This window comes from Vicia villosa, linkage group LG6 (genome assembly GCF_029867415.1).
Source record: "Vicia villosa cultivar HV-30 ecotype Madison, WI linkage group LG6, Vvil1.0, whole genome shotgun sequence".
Taxonomy (NCBI): Eukaryota; Viridiplantae; Streptophyta; class Magnoliopsida; order Fabales; family Fabaceae; genus Vicia; species Vicia villosa.
Window position 1 is genome coordinate 7,487,402 of NC_081185.1, and position 14,575 is coordinate 7,501,976.

At 27.8% G+C, this 14,575-nt stretch overlaps 1 protein-coding gene across 1 annotated transcript; it reads left to right on the forward strand.

Annotated features, from left to right (window-relative positions):
* Positions 1 to 11,877: 11,877 nt before the first annotated feature.
* LOC131613160 (amino acid transporter AVT1I-like) lies at positions 11,878 to 13,403 on the forward strand. Its single transcript, XM_058884855.1, has 3 exons — positions 11,878 to 12,019; positions 12,173 to 12,780; positions 12,876 to 13,403. The coding sequence occupies exons 1-3, from the start codon at positions 11,878 to 11,880 to the stop codon at positions 13,401 to 13,403; spliced, it is 1,278 nt and encodes a 425-aa protein (XP_058740838.1).
* Positions 13,404 to 14,575: the final 1,172 nt, after the last annotated feature.

The following is a 14,575-nucleotide window of genomic DNA, read 5'->3' on the forward strand; positions in this document are numbered from 1 at the left end:
TGAGCGAAGAGAGCTTCGTTTTTCAGTGAGCGAATGGTGTCGTCACAGCAAGTTGAAGGGTATCGTTTGACAGAATGGGGTTTAGAGAAAGGATTTCGTGAAGCCCGGAATCAAACTTCGCACAAACCCGAAATCAACATTGCCATTGCCTGAAGCAGCGCGCTAAATGCATGAGTGGAACAGAGTTAGATTGAAAAATGGGTTTCTTGAAAGTGTTCAAAATACGTTTCGTGAAATAAGTCGATTGCAATTACTGTTTGAATACGAAATAGAGAAGGTATTTTATTAGGTTAATAAATTTAAAGTATTATGTTTAAAATATAATGTTTCACCTATTAAAATTAAAAATAAAAAAAAACAATTACATATTAATTTACACCCGTTTTTTTGTTTAAAAGGAGTAATTGAACTTTAATTATAATAATATTTTTAATTTAAACCCGTTTTTAGAATATAGGGTGTATATTGTCACCTCATAATATTTAAAATGACATGTTATTTACAAAATTGCCACTATATTTCTGATTTACACCCGTTTTTAATATAATGGGTGTAAATTTTAAAATTATATTAATATTTTTGTACTAGTGAGTACTTCACCCGTTTCTAAAGGGAATCTTAAACATTCTATTAATAGAGCTACTTCTTTTGATTATAGCATTGTTGATCCTTCCTAACATGTTTGGATATGCTATTTCATCTAAAGTTACTAAACACAATGCCACACATCAAATTAATTATGTTTTGTTGATTATTTTTAACATCGATATTGGGAATTTTAAATGTAGGTGTTAGTGAGTTGATTGAGAACATGAGTCTCAGATAAAGGGATGTCAAACTTAAGGAAGAAACAAAGTCTCCATATATTAGCCAACATGAAAGTGAGAATGTAAACCAAAACAAATAGAAGCCTCCTATAAGTGTAATGACAAGGTTCATTCTCATCAAGATTTGGAGAAAACTCATTAGTAATCCTAATACCTACACAAGTGTTTTAGGCCTTGTTTGGTCTCTACACTACTAAAAAAATATATCTTTTGTAACGCCACCATATTTTATTTCACTATGACAAATGATTCACAATGGTAGGATCTATTCAATTAAACTCTTTCTTTTTATTTTCATTTTTAAATCCACTTTTCACCAAGTTTAAAACTCCAACCATGGTGAAACGTGGCGCGTGGTCATGAGTTTGAATCTTACTGTTGTTGTTTTTGTTGTTCTACTATAAATTTTTTAATATTTTTTATTGAAATACATACAACACCAGTTATTTAATGCAACCATTTCTGTATGTAGCGCAAGTCCATGAGTTCGTATCTTTATGTTGTTGTTGTGGTTCTGCTGCTGTAATTTTTATATTTTATTAAAATACATACAACAACAGCTATTTTGTGTAATATGTTTATTGAGTTTCTTTACCATTCTTAAACAAATCTTTGTCATCCATTTAATGATTATCAACGCGCAAGACACTACCATTAGTAATCCACGTGAAACCTAAAACTTATACGAACTTCCAACTTAGACGAACATCATCTTCTACCATAAAGTGTCATCTTTCATTTACGAAACACAATTTCTCAACTAAACCAACCTTAAAAATATCATTTATTTCATTAACAAATTTTAGAACTCTATCATCTCTTCTCTAACTTGAATGAAACAAGGAAAAATATGGATTCAAGTTAATAATGTTAGTTGTTGTTCTTGTTGTAATTTTTTATCTATTGTTGTTGTTGTTATTGTTGTTATTTTGTGGTTGTTCTTGCAATAAAATAAATAAATAAAATCGATAAACATTAAATCTCAACCGCAACAATAACAACTACAACAAAAATAACATCAATAAAGTCATTTAACATTAAATCTCAACAAGAACAACAATATTAGATATTTTACCTGATACAACAACAACTAACATTGCTAACTTAAATCCATGCTTTCCTTGTCTTATTCAAGTTGGAGAAAAGATGGAGTTCTAAAATTTGTTAATGAAAGATCTGATGTTTTCGAGTTTTGTTTATGAAAGAAATCATGCTTTCGAGCTTGGTTTAATGGAGAAATAGTCTCCCGTAAAAGGAAGATAATGTTTCGAGGTAGAAGATGAAGTTCGTCTAAGTTCGTCTAAATTTATCTAGTGCAAAAAGAATGAACAAAGAGCATTATATATTGGAAAAACAAAATTAGATGACTTTTTACTATAGTTGGAATTCTAGCTGTTGTGAAAAATGACTTAAAAATAAATAAAAAAAATTATAAGTGTTAGAATTCGAACCAAGGACCCTGAGTGATTTTTCACCATAGTTGGAAGTTCCAACAGTGAGAAAAACGGATTAAAAATAAATATAAAAAAAAACAAAATTGTAGATACTAGGATTCAAACTCATGACTATGCGTCATTTTTCACCATGGTTGGAAGTTTCAGCCGTGGTAAAAAATAGCTTAAAAATAAAAAACAAAACTGCATTTGCTAGGATTGGAACTCATGACCCAAAGCCACTTTTCACCATGTTTGAAATTTTCAACAGTAAAAAAAATTGACTTAAAATTAAAATCAAAATAAAACGAATATATTCTACCATGATAAAATAAAAATTGACTTAAAATTAATAGCGTTATGAAATATACTTTTTGTAGTAGCGTTAAAAATAAAATAAACAGTATGCGTCTTATATTTATCCAATTTACATATCCCTTTGTAAAAAGGTGGATTCTTATCTACCTAACACAAAAAGTTAGGTAGAGTTACCCTTAGTGTAAAATGCTTTGAAAATAACCAAAAGATATACTATTTAATAATTAATTAAATAGGATAAAATTAAATGATTCAATGTGATTGGTGAAATGTACACAACCCAACTTTTTTTGATGGATAAAAAAGTTAACCTTTTTAAAAAAATTAATTTAATTTATTTACAAAATTGCAATATAGAAAAACTTATAAAAGATACATATAATTTGGTATTTGTTTGACTTTATATTAAATAATAATCATCATTATTAATTTTTTTTAGTTAAATATTTTAAAATAAAATTTTTTTAAAAGATATATTCAAAATGATGGTTATGTTTTGAGGTGCTATTTTTTAAATATATATTTCACCATAAAATTAAGTAAATATTTATTTATATAATTTTAAGGTAGAAACTAAATAACAATATGTAATCTTGATTTCTAATTATTTAAATTATGTATTATTATCTCTCCTTGAAAATTAAATAAATATAAAATTCCAATTATAGTTTGACCTCACAAATCTCAAATAATAAATTTCTTATTGAATTTTATTTTTTAATTTCTATTAATTGATATTTTATTAAACTTATTTTACAATTTTTTAAACATTAAATATAGACCAGCCTTCCACAAACAAAATAAATGAACAAAACTGAAAAATAAATATATTTCAAAATACTTTTTTTAAATGTTTCATATCAGACATATTTGACATACTTAAATTTTGAATATCTATCAATAGGTGTGTTGATTTAAAAAATATCTAATATCTTCAAATAACTAAAAATCGAGAAATGGTCGGATATTATTCCTAAACTTCGTTGGAGTTGACACTGTAAATGATATCTATCGATATAAAAGATAAATTTTAGTTGTTTATTTAATTTTCTTAAGGTATACTTAAACCTGAAAAAAAATAAGGAATAATTGATATATTACGGACTTATATTTTATAGGCATTATGAAATGGATAAATAATCATTACAATAAACATTAGTAATTAGTTAAGATACAAAAAATGTATAGTAATATGTATAATCTTTTGAAGTTTTTTTTATTTTACTTTTATGATAAAATCATAAAATATTATATAACTATTAAAATTTATTAAATATTATTAGACACAACATAAATAAATAATTGTTCTTCAAATATTAATTGAAAATTCAAACTAATTTCCATCAACTCCAATTTATTAAACTTAAAAACAATTATCATACCATTAAAATTGTTCATATTTAAAATAAAGAGATTAATTTCTATATTAAACATCATTGTAGAGTGTTTTGAATAGTTAGGCCTCGAATATTTTAAGCCTTGAATATTTTAAGACTTATTTAATAACATCATTGTAGAGTTTAGTGCATAATCAATATTAAACAATAACCTTATAGCCTTGAGAGTGTGTTTGGATGAAACATTTTAATGAGGTAGTGTAATGTTTTGAGGGAATTTAAAATGATTTGCACAAAATTTATTGTTTGGATACAAAAATGAAGAATTGTTAAAATGATGGAAATTTATGGAGTATTTTATCTAAGTTAAATTTAATCATTTTGAAATGACACCAAAAATCAAAGAATTTGAAATTCCTTCGTACTCCATAAAATATATTTGTTACTATTATTTCTTCAAATTTTACAAATTGGTCATCATATATTTCAAAATTACAAAATTGACCCTAATTTTTTAAAAAAATTGTAAATTGGTCCTTAATAATTTTTAAAATTTACAATTTGGTCCCTACCTTTCAATTTTTTTAATTTGGTCAAAAAAAATTATATTTCATAAAAAATGACCCCAAAAATCTAATAATGAATTACCTTAATACTCCATCCAAACAAAATAATTTAAAATGAATGAATTTCAATTGAATCATTTGAATTGCTTTAAATTTTAAATTTCCTTAAAATTTCTAATTACCTCATCCAAACATACTCTGAAAGTCTAATACAAGTGGTTTTTTTATGCAACTAAATTTATGAATCAATCATTATAGAAAACAAACAATAAAAGAAAAAACTTCCCAAAAATAGTTTCAAAAATATTTTAAAAATGAAACATTGGGAGTAATAATATATTTATTTAAAATTTGACATAATGTCAATTTTATGATTACAATTTATTACATAGCTCTGATAAAACATACGAAATATTTATTCAATAGTTGCAACTTTTCATGATTGAAGCAATGTATGTTTGTATCGCATGCACGAGCACCTGTAAAATAAAAAACAACTTTATATATTATGTTTTGTTTAAAAAAAAACTAAATAAATTTTTTAGGGACATAAAGTAAACAAATAACCTTACTAGCATTTATCCATACAAGCTCCCAGACACTTCATAAATTCGTGACGATTATACTTCCCCCCACACGCAAACTGACATTTCAATTGGCACCAATCCCGAGAAAGATTGCTTAATTTAAATTCTTGAGATTGAGTGATGCATTCAGCTTGTTTTACAATAAACATTACAATCAAGATCATCACAACAAAACTTTTCATTGCACTAACAGCCATTACTCTTATCAAACTCGATTCAAATTCACAACTTTTATTATGTTTGTGACTCCACACAACACTCACCCAGCAAAAGGTTTCGGTAGACCCTTATTTATATAGGTCACTTTATTTTTTATTTGAATTTATAAATTATACTCCCTTTGTTTTTTATAAGAGATACTTTTTAGTTTCATTAAATAATCAATGTATTTAGTTTATAAACAAACTAAATATATTGGATATTCAATGACCCTAAAAAGTGACTTTGGAATGGAAGTAGTATTCTATTAAAAATATTGAATATTTAATAAATAATTTTTAAAAGAACATTTATTTCAGTAATTAAATTAGTCCCCTATTTTAAATTAAAACAATTTTAATTCTCTCACTACTTACAATTGACGACATATTTATTGAATACTTAATGTATCTGGTTTATATATAATCAAAACAAACTAAATTTTTAATGATTTAAAAAATCAGACATCTCTTATAAAAATGGTCTGGAGGAAGTAGGGTGCAGTTACCGTGCATAGATAAAAATCTATGCACCGTGCATAGATTATTATGGACCATTGGATCATTAGATCAAATTCTAAAGATCAATTGTTATTACTCAATACTCAACACTCACTACTCAAAACTCAATACTCACCACTCAATACTCAATACTCAATATTGGATTAAAAACATGATCCAATGGCTTAGATTGACTTATGCATGGTGCATAAGGAAAATCCTTATGCATATTAGCCAATGCCGAGGAAGTATATGCTATTAAATAAACATATCACTGATATTCAGTGCAAAAAAAATGAAATAAACAATTTTTCATGTAAATTGATGTTTTGGGGATATTATGGAACTAATTTTAATAATACAAGAATTACATAAAATTGCTACTGGTTCAGGAGTAACCAGTTACATGTTTTGATGTAACTGGTTACACCTGCAACATTTTTAGAAAATTCAATTTTTCCTGCATGTAATCGGTTACCTATTTTGATATAACCGGTTATACTGTCAACAAAACATGATATTGGGCATTTTTGGGGCATGTAACCAGTTACATATTTTGATGTAACCGATTAGCACTGTGAAAATTATGTACTCTCTATTTTTGGAAATTATGTAACCGATTACCTGTCTTGTTGTAACCGGTTACCACTGCTATGTTAGAATTAAATAAATTTCTTACTTGAGTTCTAGGTATCTGATTGGGGTGTTGTTCGATGCATTGCGAGGCTAACGTAATTTACTTTGATTTAAAAAATAGTCCTGGTGCCTGAAAATGATTAAATTCTGCATAAAGGTGTTTCATGGTGTGTTGTTTGTATGTTGTGGTGTGATAAATGTGTATGGATGGTATGTTGTCACATGATGTGTTACTATAATACTAATATAAAATGCTTGTAGTATATGTATGGTATTTGGTGGCTCATATTGGTATAGTACATTAGTTAAGGTGAGTACCATTGTGCATGTTTGATGTTGTTGCATGTCATTTATGAATCATGCATCACGGTGTTTGGACGGTGGTCAGCTTTTCGGGAGCCTCAATCCTATGGTGGGGATTAGGTGTAAGTAGTTGGTTCTAGGCGATAAACGGTGAAACGTTACTTGTGGTAATAGTGAGAATATTTGGTGTGCTCTGATCCTATGGTGGGGATCGCGAGAAAATGTGTACCCGAAAGTTCATAATTGGAACCACATGCATTAAGTCATGGAGTTTGGTCTCGTTGCATTGCATATATGTTGTATTATGATGTTTGGATTGTGTGGAATGTGAATTGTTGAATGAGCGATCATGTATGTGATGATTATGTGCTTACATATCATTATGCAATTTCATTATATGAATGTGATTTCTCACCCCTTCTGTTTGAATGTCTCCTTTTCATGGGAATCATGCGGATAATACACAGTAGAGGCATGGAAGTGAGTGGAAGAGATTACTCTTCTTTATGCATTTGTTGAATCGACATCTGCTCTTATATGTAACACTGAAGGAGAGCACTTGTTCCTTATTTTGTGTTGGTGGTGATTATTATGTGAATATCTGATGCTTTATAATTTATTATGATTACATTTTGTTATAATTTGTGTTTGAGAATTTGAAACTATTAAGTTCGTTGATGCTTTTCCGCATAAAATGTTGGAGCTCGGACTTACATTATGATTTATATTAATTTTAAATTCCATATGTGTTATATATCATATGATACGAGCAGATTGTAGTTGAATATAGCATCCTAATTTTTTTTGAAAGCAAGAAATTATATTAAAACAACCAAGATTCGAGATTACATCCCACAAGAGGGCCGAACAAGAAAACTACAAACCGTTTGGAATCTAGCACAAGTAAAACAATGGGTTATTGCTAAACTCATAGAAGTCATAATTGGAATGAGTAATTTTCCCGATGAACGACCACCTCCAAACGAGCGCTTTACAACTCCAAAAGACATCCCTCGAATTCCATGAGCCGTTGTTAAAGACAATGTCGTTCCTACGCAACAAAAGACTCCACAATAGAGCTAACCAAACGGTACCAACTTTACCACTTTTGACTTTCTTCGCACGACAAAAGGAGCTCCAAGACAAAAACTATCTTTTAAATCTACACCTATATTAAAGGGTAGCCCAATCCACTCGGCAATTTCCCTCCAAACAATCTCGGCATTCCGACAAAAGAGGAAAGAGTGAAGAATAGATTCATTGCAATTGGAACAGAACACACAATCTAAATTCGATGTATTAGAAAGAATACCTTTGCGCCAAAGGGAGTTATTTGTTGGAACTTTGTTGATGAAGAACCTCCAACCAAAAGACTTCACTTTCAAAGGGACATCTACCTTCCAAATATCTTTAAAAGCCGAGTCGAACCGATTAGCCGGACCAAAAGGAATAGAGGTGCTGCAAAGAGAAAGATAACAAGATGCTACCGTGTATATTTCGTCCGATACCAATTTCCAAACTGCAACGTCCAGTTTAGACACCTCCAACTCAGCTGTTGTCAGCGCAGTAACTAAGCACTGGAGCTTCTGGGCGTGAACTGTCGTGTCGTTGATCTCGGGCTGGGCAGTGGCAGTGCTGGCCGAAAAAACAGAGCCTGTTATTTCGAACTGGACAGTGGCAGTGCTTTCCGGAAAGATTGAGATATTGTTGGCTGAATTAAACCCAACAGCAGAGCCTTGTTCCATGGTATCATTCATCCCTGCGTGTTAATTGCGAACATGCACAGTGGGGATGCCTAAATCTCCCCAAAGCTATTCCCCATTACTCCACCCTCCCATTGCGCCAATAGAAACGTCTTGCAAAATAGAGTAATTAAAAAGATTCGCGAATCGTTCCTTCAAAGGACCGCCATCCAATCAATGGGATTTCCAAAATGAAATAGAGTGCCCGTCTCCAACCTAAAAAAAGAAATTGGTTAGTAAAAAAATTCTCCGGAAGATCTTGTATATATAAGAGCAGATGTCGATTCAACAAATACATAAAGAAGAGTAATCTCCGAAAAATGGTTAGTAAAAAAATTCTCCGGAAAATAGTATATATATATATATATATATATATATATATATATATATATATATATATATATATATATATATATATATATATATATTGTAAATTATTTTTCAACCAGTCTTGTTTATTTTATTGATAACTATATAGTTCATTATATTTGAACATGACATTATTCTTATTTTATAAGTTTAATAATAATTTTGACCCTCTATTTCATTTCATTCACAAAATTGATCTCATTATTATTAATTGCATAATTTTGAACCTATTTCATACATTTGCATGTAAAATTAAATATGCTTGTAATTTTTTTAATGATGATTTTCTTATAAAACATGATTATTATATATATATATATATATATATATATATATATATATATATATATATATATATAGATAAAAATATAAGTTAAAAATAAATATCTAATTGATTATCTATGAGGCGGTGATCAAACTTGTTTAAATTTAAAATAGAAAAATTAATTTCTGCATATAAAATTGATGAATCAAAATTGTATCTTAGCCTAATTTATATTTTTAATATATTACCAACCAATATTTTAATTTTAATTTTTTATTTTCTAATATATTTCCAACTAGTTATTGTTCATTGTATTCTCACATTATTCTTATTTTTAATCAATCTTCGCATTATGATAAAGTTATTCTTATTTTATATATTATAATTTATTTTAAATTAGTATTATTCATTGCATTATAGTGTATTTAACATTATTCTTATTTTATTTATTGGTAAAAAAATATTAACTTATTTTATATATTGTAATTTATTTTTTTCTTTTCTTAAATATTGAAAACTGTAAAATACACTAAACAATATATTGAACAATTGTTAACAATACAATGAATAATACTAATTGAAAATAATTTATAATATATAAAATCTATCTATAATATAAGAAAAGTTGTTGTTTTGGAAATCATAGAAATATTTGTTATGGGCCAACCCAATCGATCTAGTTGGGCCAACCCAACCTTCGGACCAAGGCGCTTTGGACCACGCGTAGCTACCTCCTCCAAACACACTCCGGGCAAATGCTTTGGATAACCGACCACGAGGCACACTCGTGCCCGGCAAACAGCCAGCCCTCGCGTCACCAAAATCTCCGCCTAAGAAGACGGAGCCAATTTCGCATAAGGGTACCCTTTAAATAGCCCTCTCATAACAGAGGGCAAGGTAATCTTTTCTTACCCCCAAAATCTTATCACTTTGTTGTACCTTGTGGAACATATACTTACTTTGGCATCGGAGTGCCTTGCAGGTACAACACATTTTTTCCCTATTAACTGTTCGGAACTTCAAGACTTCATCGTTGTTGGCCATCTGATCTGCTCGGTAAGATCAATATTCTTTTGTTATCTTAGTCTAAATTAATAATTTGAGGGTAAAAATATCTTTTTATTTTCAAATCATTTTTCACTTTTCAACTCACTTTTTCCTTTTTACTTTTTCACTTTTCACTTTTTATTTTCCAACTCACTTTTTCACTTTTTGCTTTTCACATTTTCACTTTTTATGACTTTATTATTATTATTTTTTTAATTATTTATTAGTCAAAATATTCCAATAAATCAATAATATAAGAAAAGTTATTGTTTTGGAAATCACAAAAATTATCTTTTATTATCTTAGTTTAAATTAATAATTTGAAAAAAAAAATTTTTAATTTTCAAATCACTTTTTATTTTTCACTTTCCAACTCACTTTTCACTTTTTCACTTTTCACTTTTTATAACTTTATTATTATTATTTCTAATAAATTGTTAGTCAAAATATTCCAATAAGTTATTTTTTAATAAAAATATTATTGTTATTATGATTACTTTAAATGATTGTTAATTTATAATTAAAAGAGTAATTAATTGATTCAGAAAGTCAAATTTTACTAGTATCAAATTCTATTTAATCATATATTTTTGTAAATGATACCTAAACAAAAACAAAATATGTATACGAAAAAAAATCTATTATTGATTTAAATATTTTTATATACGTAAAATGGTATTTATGTTCCAAAAAATTTATATTCAAAAAAGATTTATGGGAAAAAACTATTATTGATCTAAATATTTTTATATACGAAAATTTACAATTGATTCAATATTTTTGTAAATGATACCTAAACTAAGCATAAATAATATTTGTACATGGAAAAAATTTATGAATGGTCTAAATATTTTTATATATGAAAAATGGTATTAGTTATCCAAAAAAAATATTCAAAAATAGGTATACAGAAAAAATTATTATTGATCTAAATATTTTTATATACAAAAACTTACAATTGATTAAAATATTTTTGTAAACGATATTTAAACATAAATAATATTTGTATATGGGAGAAATTTATTAATGATCTAAATATTTTTATATATGAAAAATGGTATTTGTGATCCAAAATATTTAAATTAAAAAATGTTATACAGGAAAAAAATTTATTATTTATCTAAATATTTTTATATACGAAAATTTACTATTGATCCAGATATTTTTCTAAATAATACTTAAATATAAATAATATTTCTTTACGGGAAAAAATCTATTATTAATATTTTTGCATTCGAAATATGGTATTTATGATCCAAAAATGATATACAAAAAAAATATTTTATTTATTTAATTCTTTATTTAAAAAAATGATCCAAAAATGATATACGGGAAAAAAATATTTTTATATACGAAAAAATTTATTATTGATTTAATTATTTTTCTTTTTTAATTTTTTGTTTAAAATAAATATATTACGTAAACAAATGCGCGTATCAAACTAGAACCCGTGCGTATGCACGGGTTTGTTACTCGTAAGAATAATGTTGCAATACAGAAGATAATAATACTGATTAGAAATAAATTATAATATTTATAATAAAAAGAATGTTCCAATCCATTGAATAATATAGTAAACAATACATTGAATTATACTGTTTGGAAACAATTACAATATGTAAAGTATAAATAATGATACAAGTGAACTATAAATTGAATATGTATTTTCTTTTTCACATTGTTTTTCACTTTCTCTAATATATCTCAAAGATATACATCAACGTTCAGTTACCTGGGTCACTAAAAAAAATGGCTGCAACTTTGGCTGCAAATGTGCCTTTACTAGGTGATGCCATAACTGATGAGGAGAAAGTTATAGCCTCAGATTCTTCAAGCAAAAATGAAGTATCTTTTTTTCGTTCATGTCTTAATTTACTCAATGCAGTTGCAGGTCTTACTCTATAATTCTTAACGTATATTATTTCACTTGAGACCTTTGATTTTTTTGGTATGAACTTAAAATCATTATATTTGATTAAAATCTAGGAATTCTAATTATTTGAAAACATGTTGATGACCTTTTATATGATTTTGAATTTTATAGGTATTGGAATACTATCAATTCCATATGCTTTAGCTTCAGGAGGGTGGCTAAGTTTACCATTTTTATTTTCTATTGCTGCAATAGCATTTTACACTGGTTTATTAATGAAAAGATGTATGGAAAAACATTCCAACATAAGAACATTTCCTGATATGGGTGAACTTGCATTTGGAAAAACCGGAAAATTAATAGTAGCAATATCAATGTATACTGAGCACTATTTACTTACAATAGGTTTCTTGATACTTGAAGGAGACAATTTGAGTCACTTATTTCCCATTGAAGAGTTTCAAGTGGCTGGTATATCAATTGATGCAAAGCAATTCTTTGTGATATTGGTTGCCCTAATTGTTTTGCCAACGATTTGTTTGGATAATCTGAGTTTGATTTCTTATGTATCTGCTAGTGGTATTTTTGCTACTACAATTATCATTTTGTCAATATCATGGTCTGCAACATTTGATGGAGTTGGTGTTAAACAAAAGGGTGATTTAGTCAATTGGAATGGTATTTCTACCGCGGTTAGCCTGTATACCGTTTGCTATAGTGCACATCCTGTTTTTCCAATTATCTACAATTCCATGAAGAAGAAACATCAATTCTCTTATGTAAGTTCTTTTGCATTTCTTTTGATTTTATTTAGATAATTATTAATTCTTATAAAATCATCATAATGTATATATATGTTTCCTAAACATTGCAGGTCCTAATTGTATGCTTTATGTTAGCAACGACTGCTTTTGCATTATTCGCTATAATTGGTTACATAATGTTTGGTTCAAAAGTTGAATCACAAGTAACATTAAATTTACCACTGGACAAATTAAGTTCAAGAATAGCAATTTACACAACTTTGGTGACTCCAATAACTAAGTTTGCTATAGTTGCAATGCCAATTACAGATGCTTTAAAAAAATTACTTCCAAAGAAATTCAAGAATAATAGAATGACCAACATCTTTTTGAGTACTGTTCTTCTAACTAGTAGTGTTTTTGTCACATTGGCTCTTCCATTTTTTGGATCTCTCATGTCATTGGTTGGTGCATTTCTAACAGTCACGGCTTCTATTCTCCTTCCTTGCTTGTGTTACTTGAAGATTTCAGGCATTTACAGGAAATTTGAGTTTGAGACAATTGTAATAGTAGTAATAATATTAGTAGCTATAGTAATGGGAATATCTGGAACATACACTTCAGTTGTTGAACTAGTACAAGAATCTTCTAACAAATAGAAAACTTATGAAGCCATGTATTTTATATAAATCTTAGTATAAGCTTTGATTTTGGATGGAGAACTTCGATGTATTTTATATAAATCTTATTATGAGCTTTGATTTTGGATGGAGAACTTATATTTTATATTTGAGATTTTATTATCTTATGAGAATTTTAAAGAGTGATATTAGAACTTCATATGAAGACAAACTAAAATGATATCTATAAGTACATAATTAAATAAATGAGATTTCTTTATACTAGATTCAGTCTACTTGTTCATAAGGAATCGTTAAATCTAATGAGATGGATTCCCATATTTTTTGTTAGGAAAAACAAATTTGGTTTCCCATATTTTTTGTTAGGAAAAACAAATTTGGTTTTATCGACCGTCATATATAAAGTCGTCTGCACGCCATAATGTGTATGTTCATTCACTCGTGTAAGGTTATACATCTTTTAGTGACATGAATGTCGGAGTGCTAAGTTGATAGGTCACCCACGTTCTTCCGCATAAGAGGCATGTATTTTTGTACTATAAGAGCATGAATATCTGTACATTTTTATCATTCTATCACGTATTACTAAATAACTATGTCAGAAACCTATGGATAATCAGCACGTTATATCGTGCTTTGGTTTGCAAATGTGTGTCTACGCAACAACACTCCTACACTTAAATTGGAGTAAAAACATGTATATAAAATTAAGTTTGAGGCATATTGTAGTGTTTAATAGGATACATTATAAAGTTTTTGATAAATTGTATGGATATTTAAGAAATGTAAGGGAGTTGTTTAAATAATAGAGAAGTGTAAAATCTTATAAAATATTTAGTAGGGTCCATTTAAAAAAATCCAAATGAGTTTTTTGAATGTGGATGCTCTAAGAGCTTAACGTCCACATGTCATAAATATCATGTTCTACTTTAGAATAGTGACATAATCTTGTGGAATCTTCTGATTTTGACGAATTTTCACATCATTTTGGTTAAAAAAGTGATGGACATGGGGAGGATGTGTGTAACACCCGTATATTTTAATTTTTAATTCAATTGGAAATTTAATTAATAATTAAAATTATTGGTGGTTTGTGGAAATTAATTGAAAAAGACTGGTTTATGGCATTGGGCTAGGTGTGATGTTAGTAAGAAGGGAGTGTTATGTTAGTAAAGCCCTTTACTAATTAA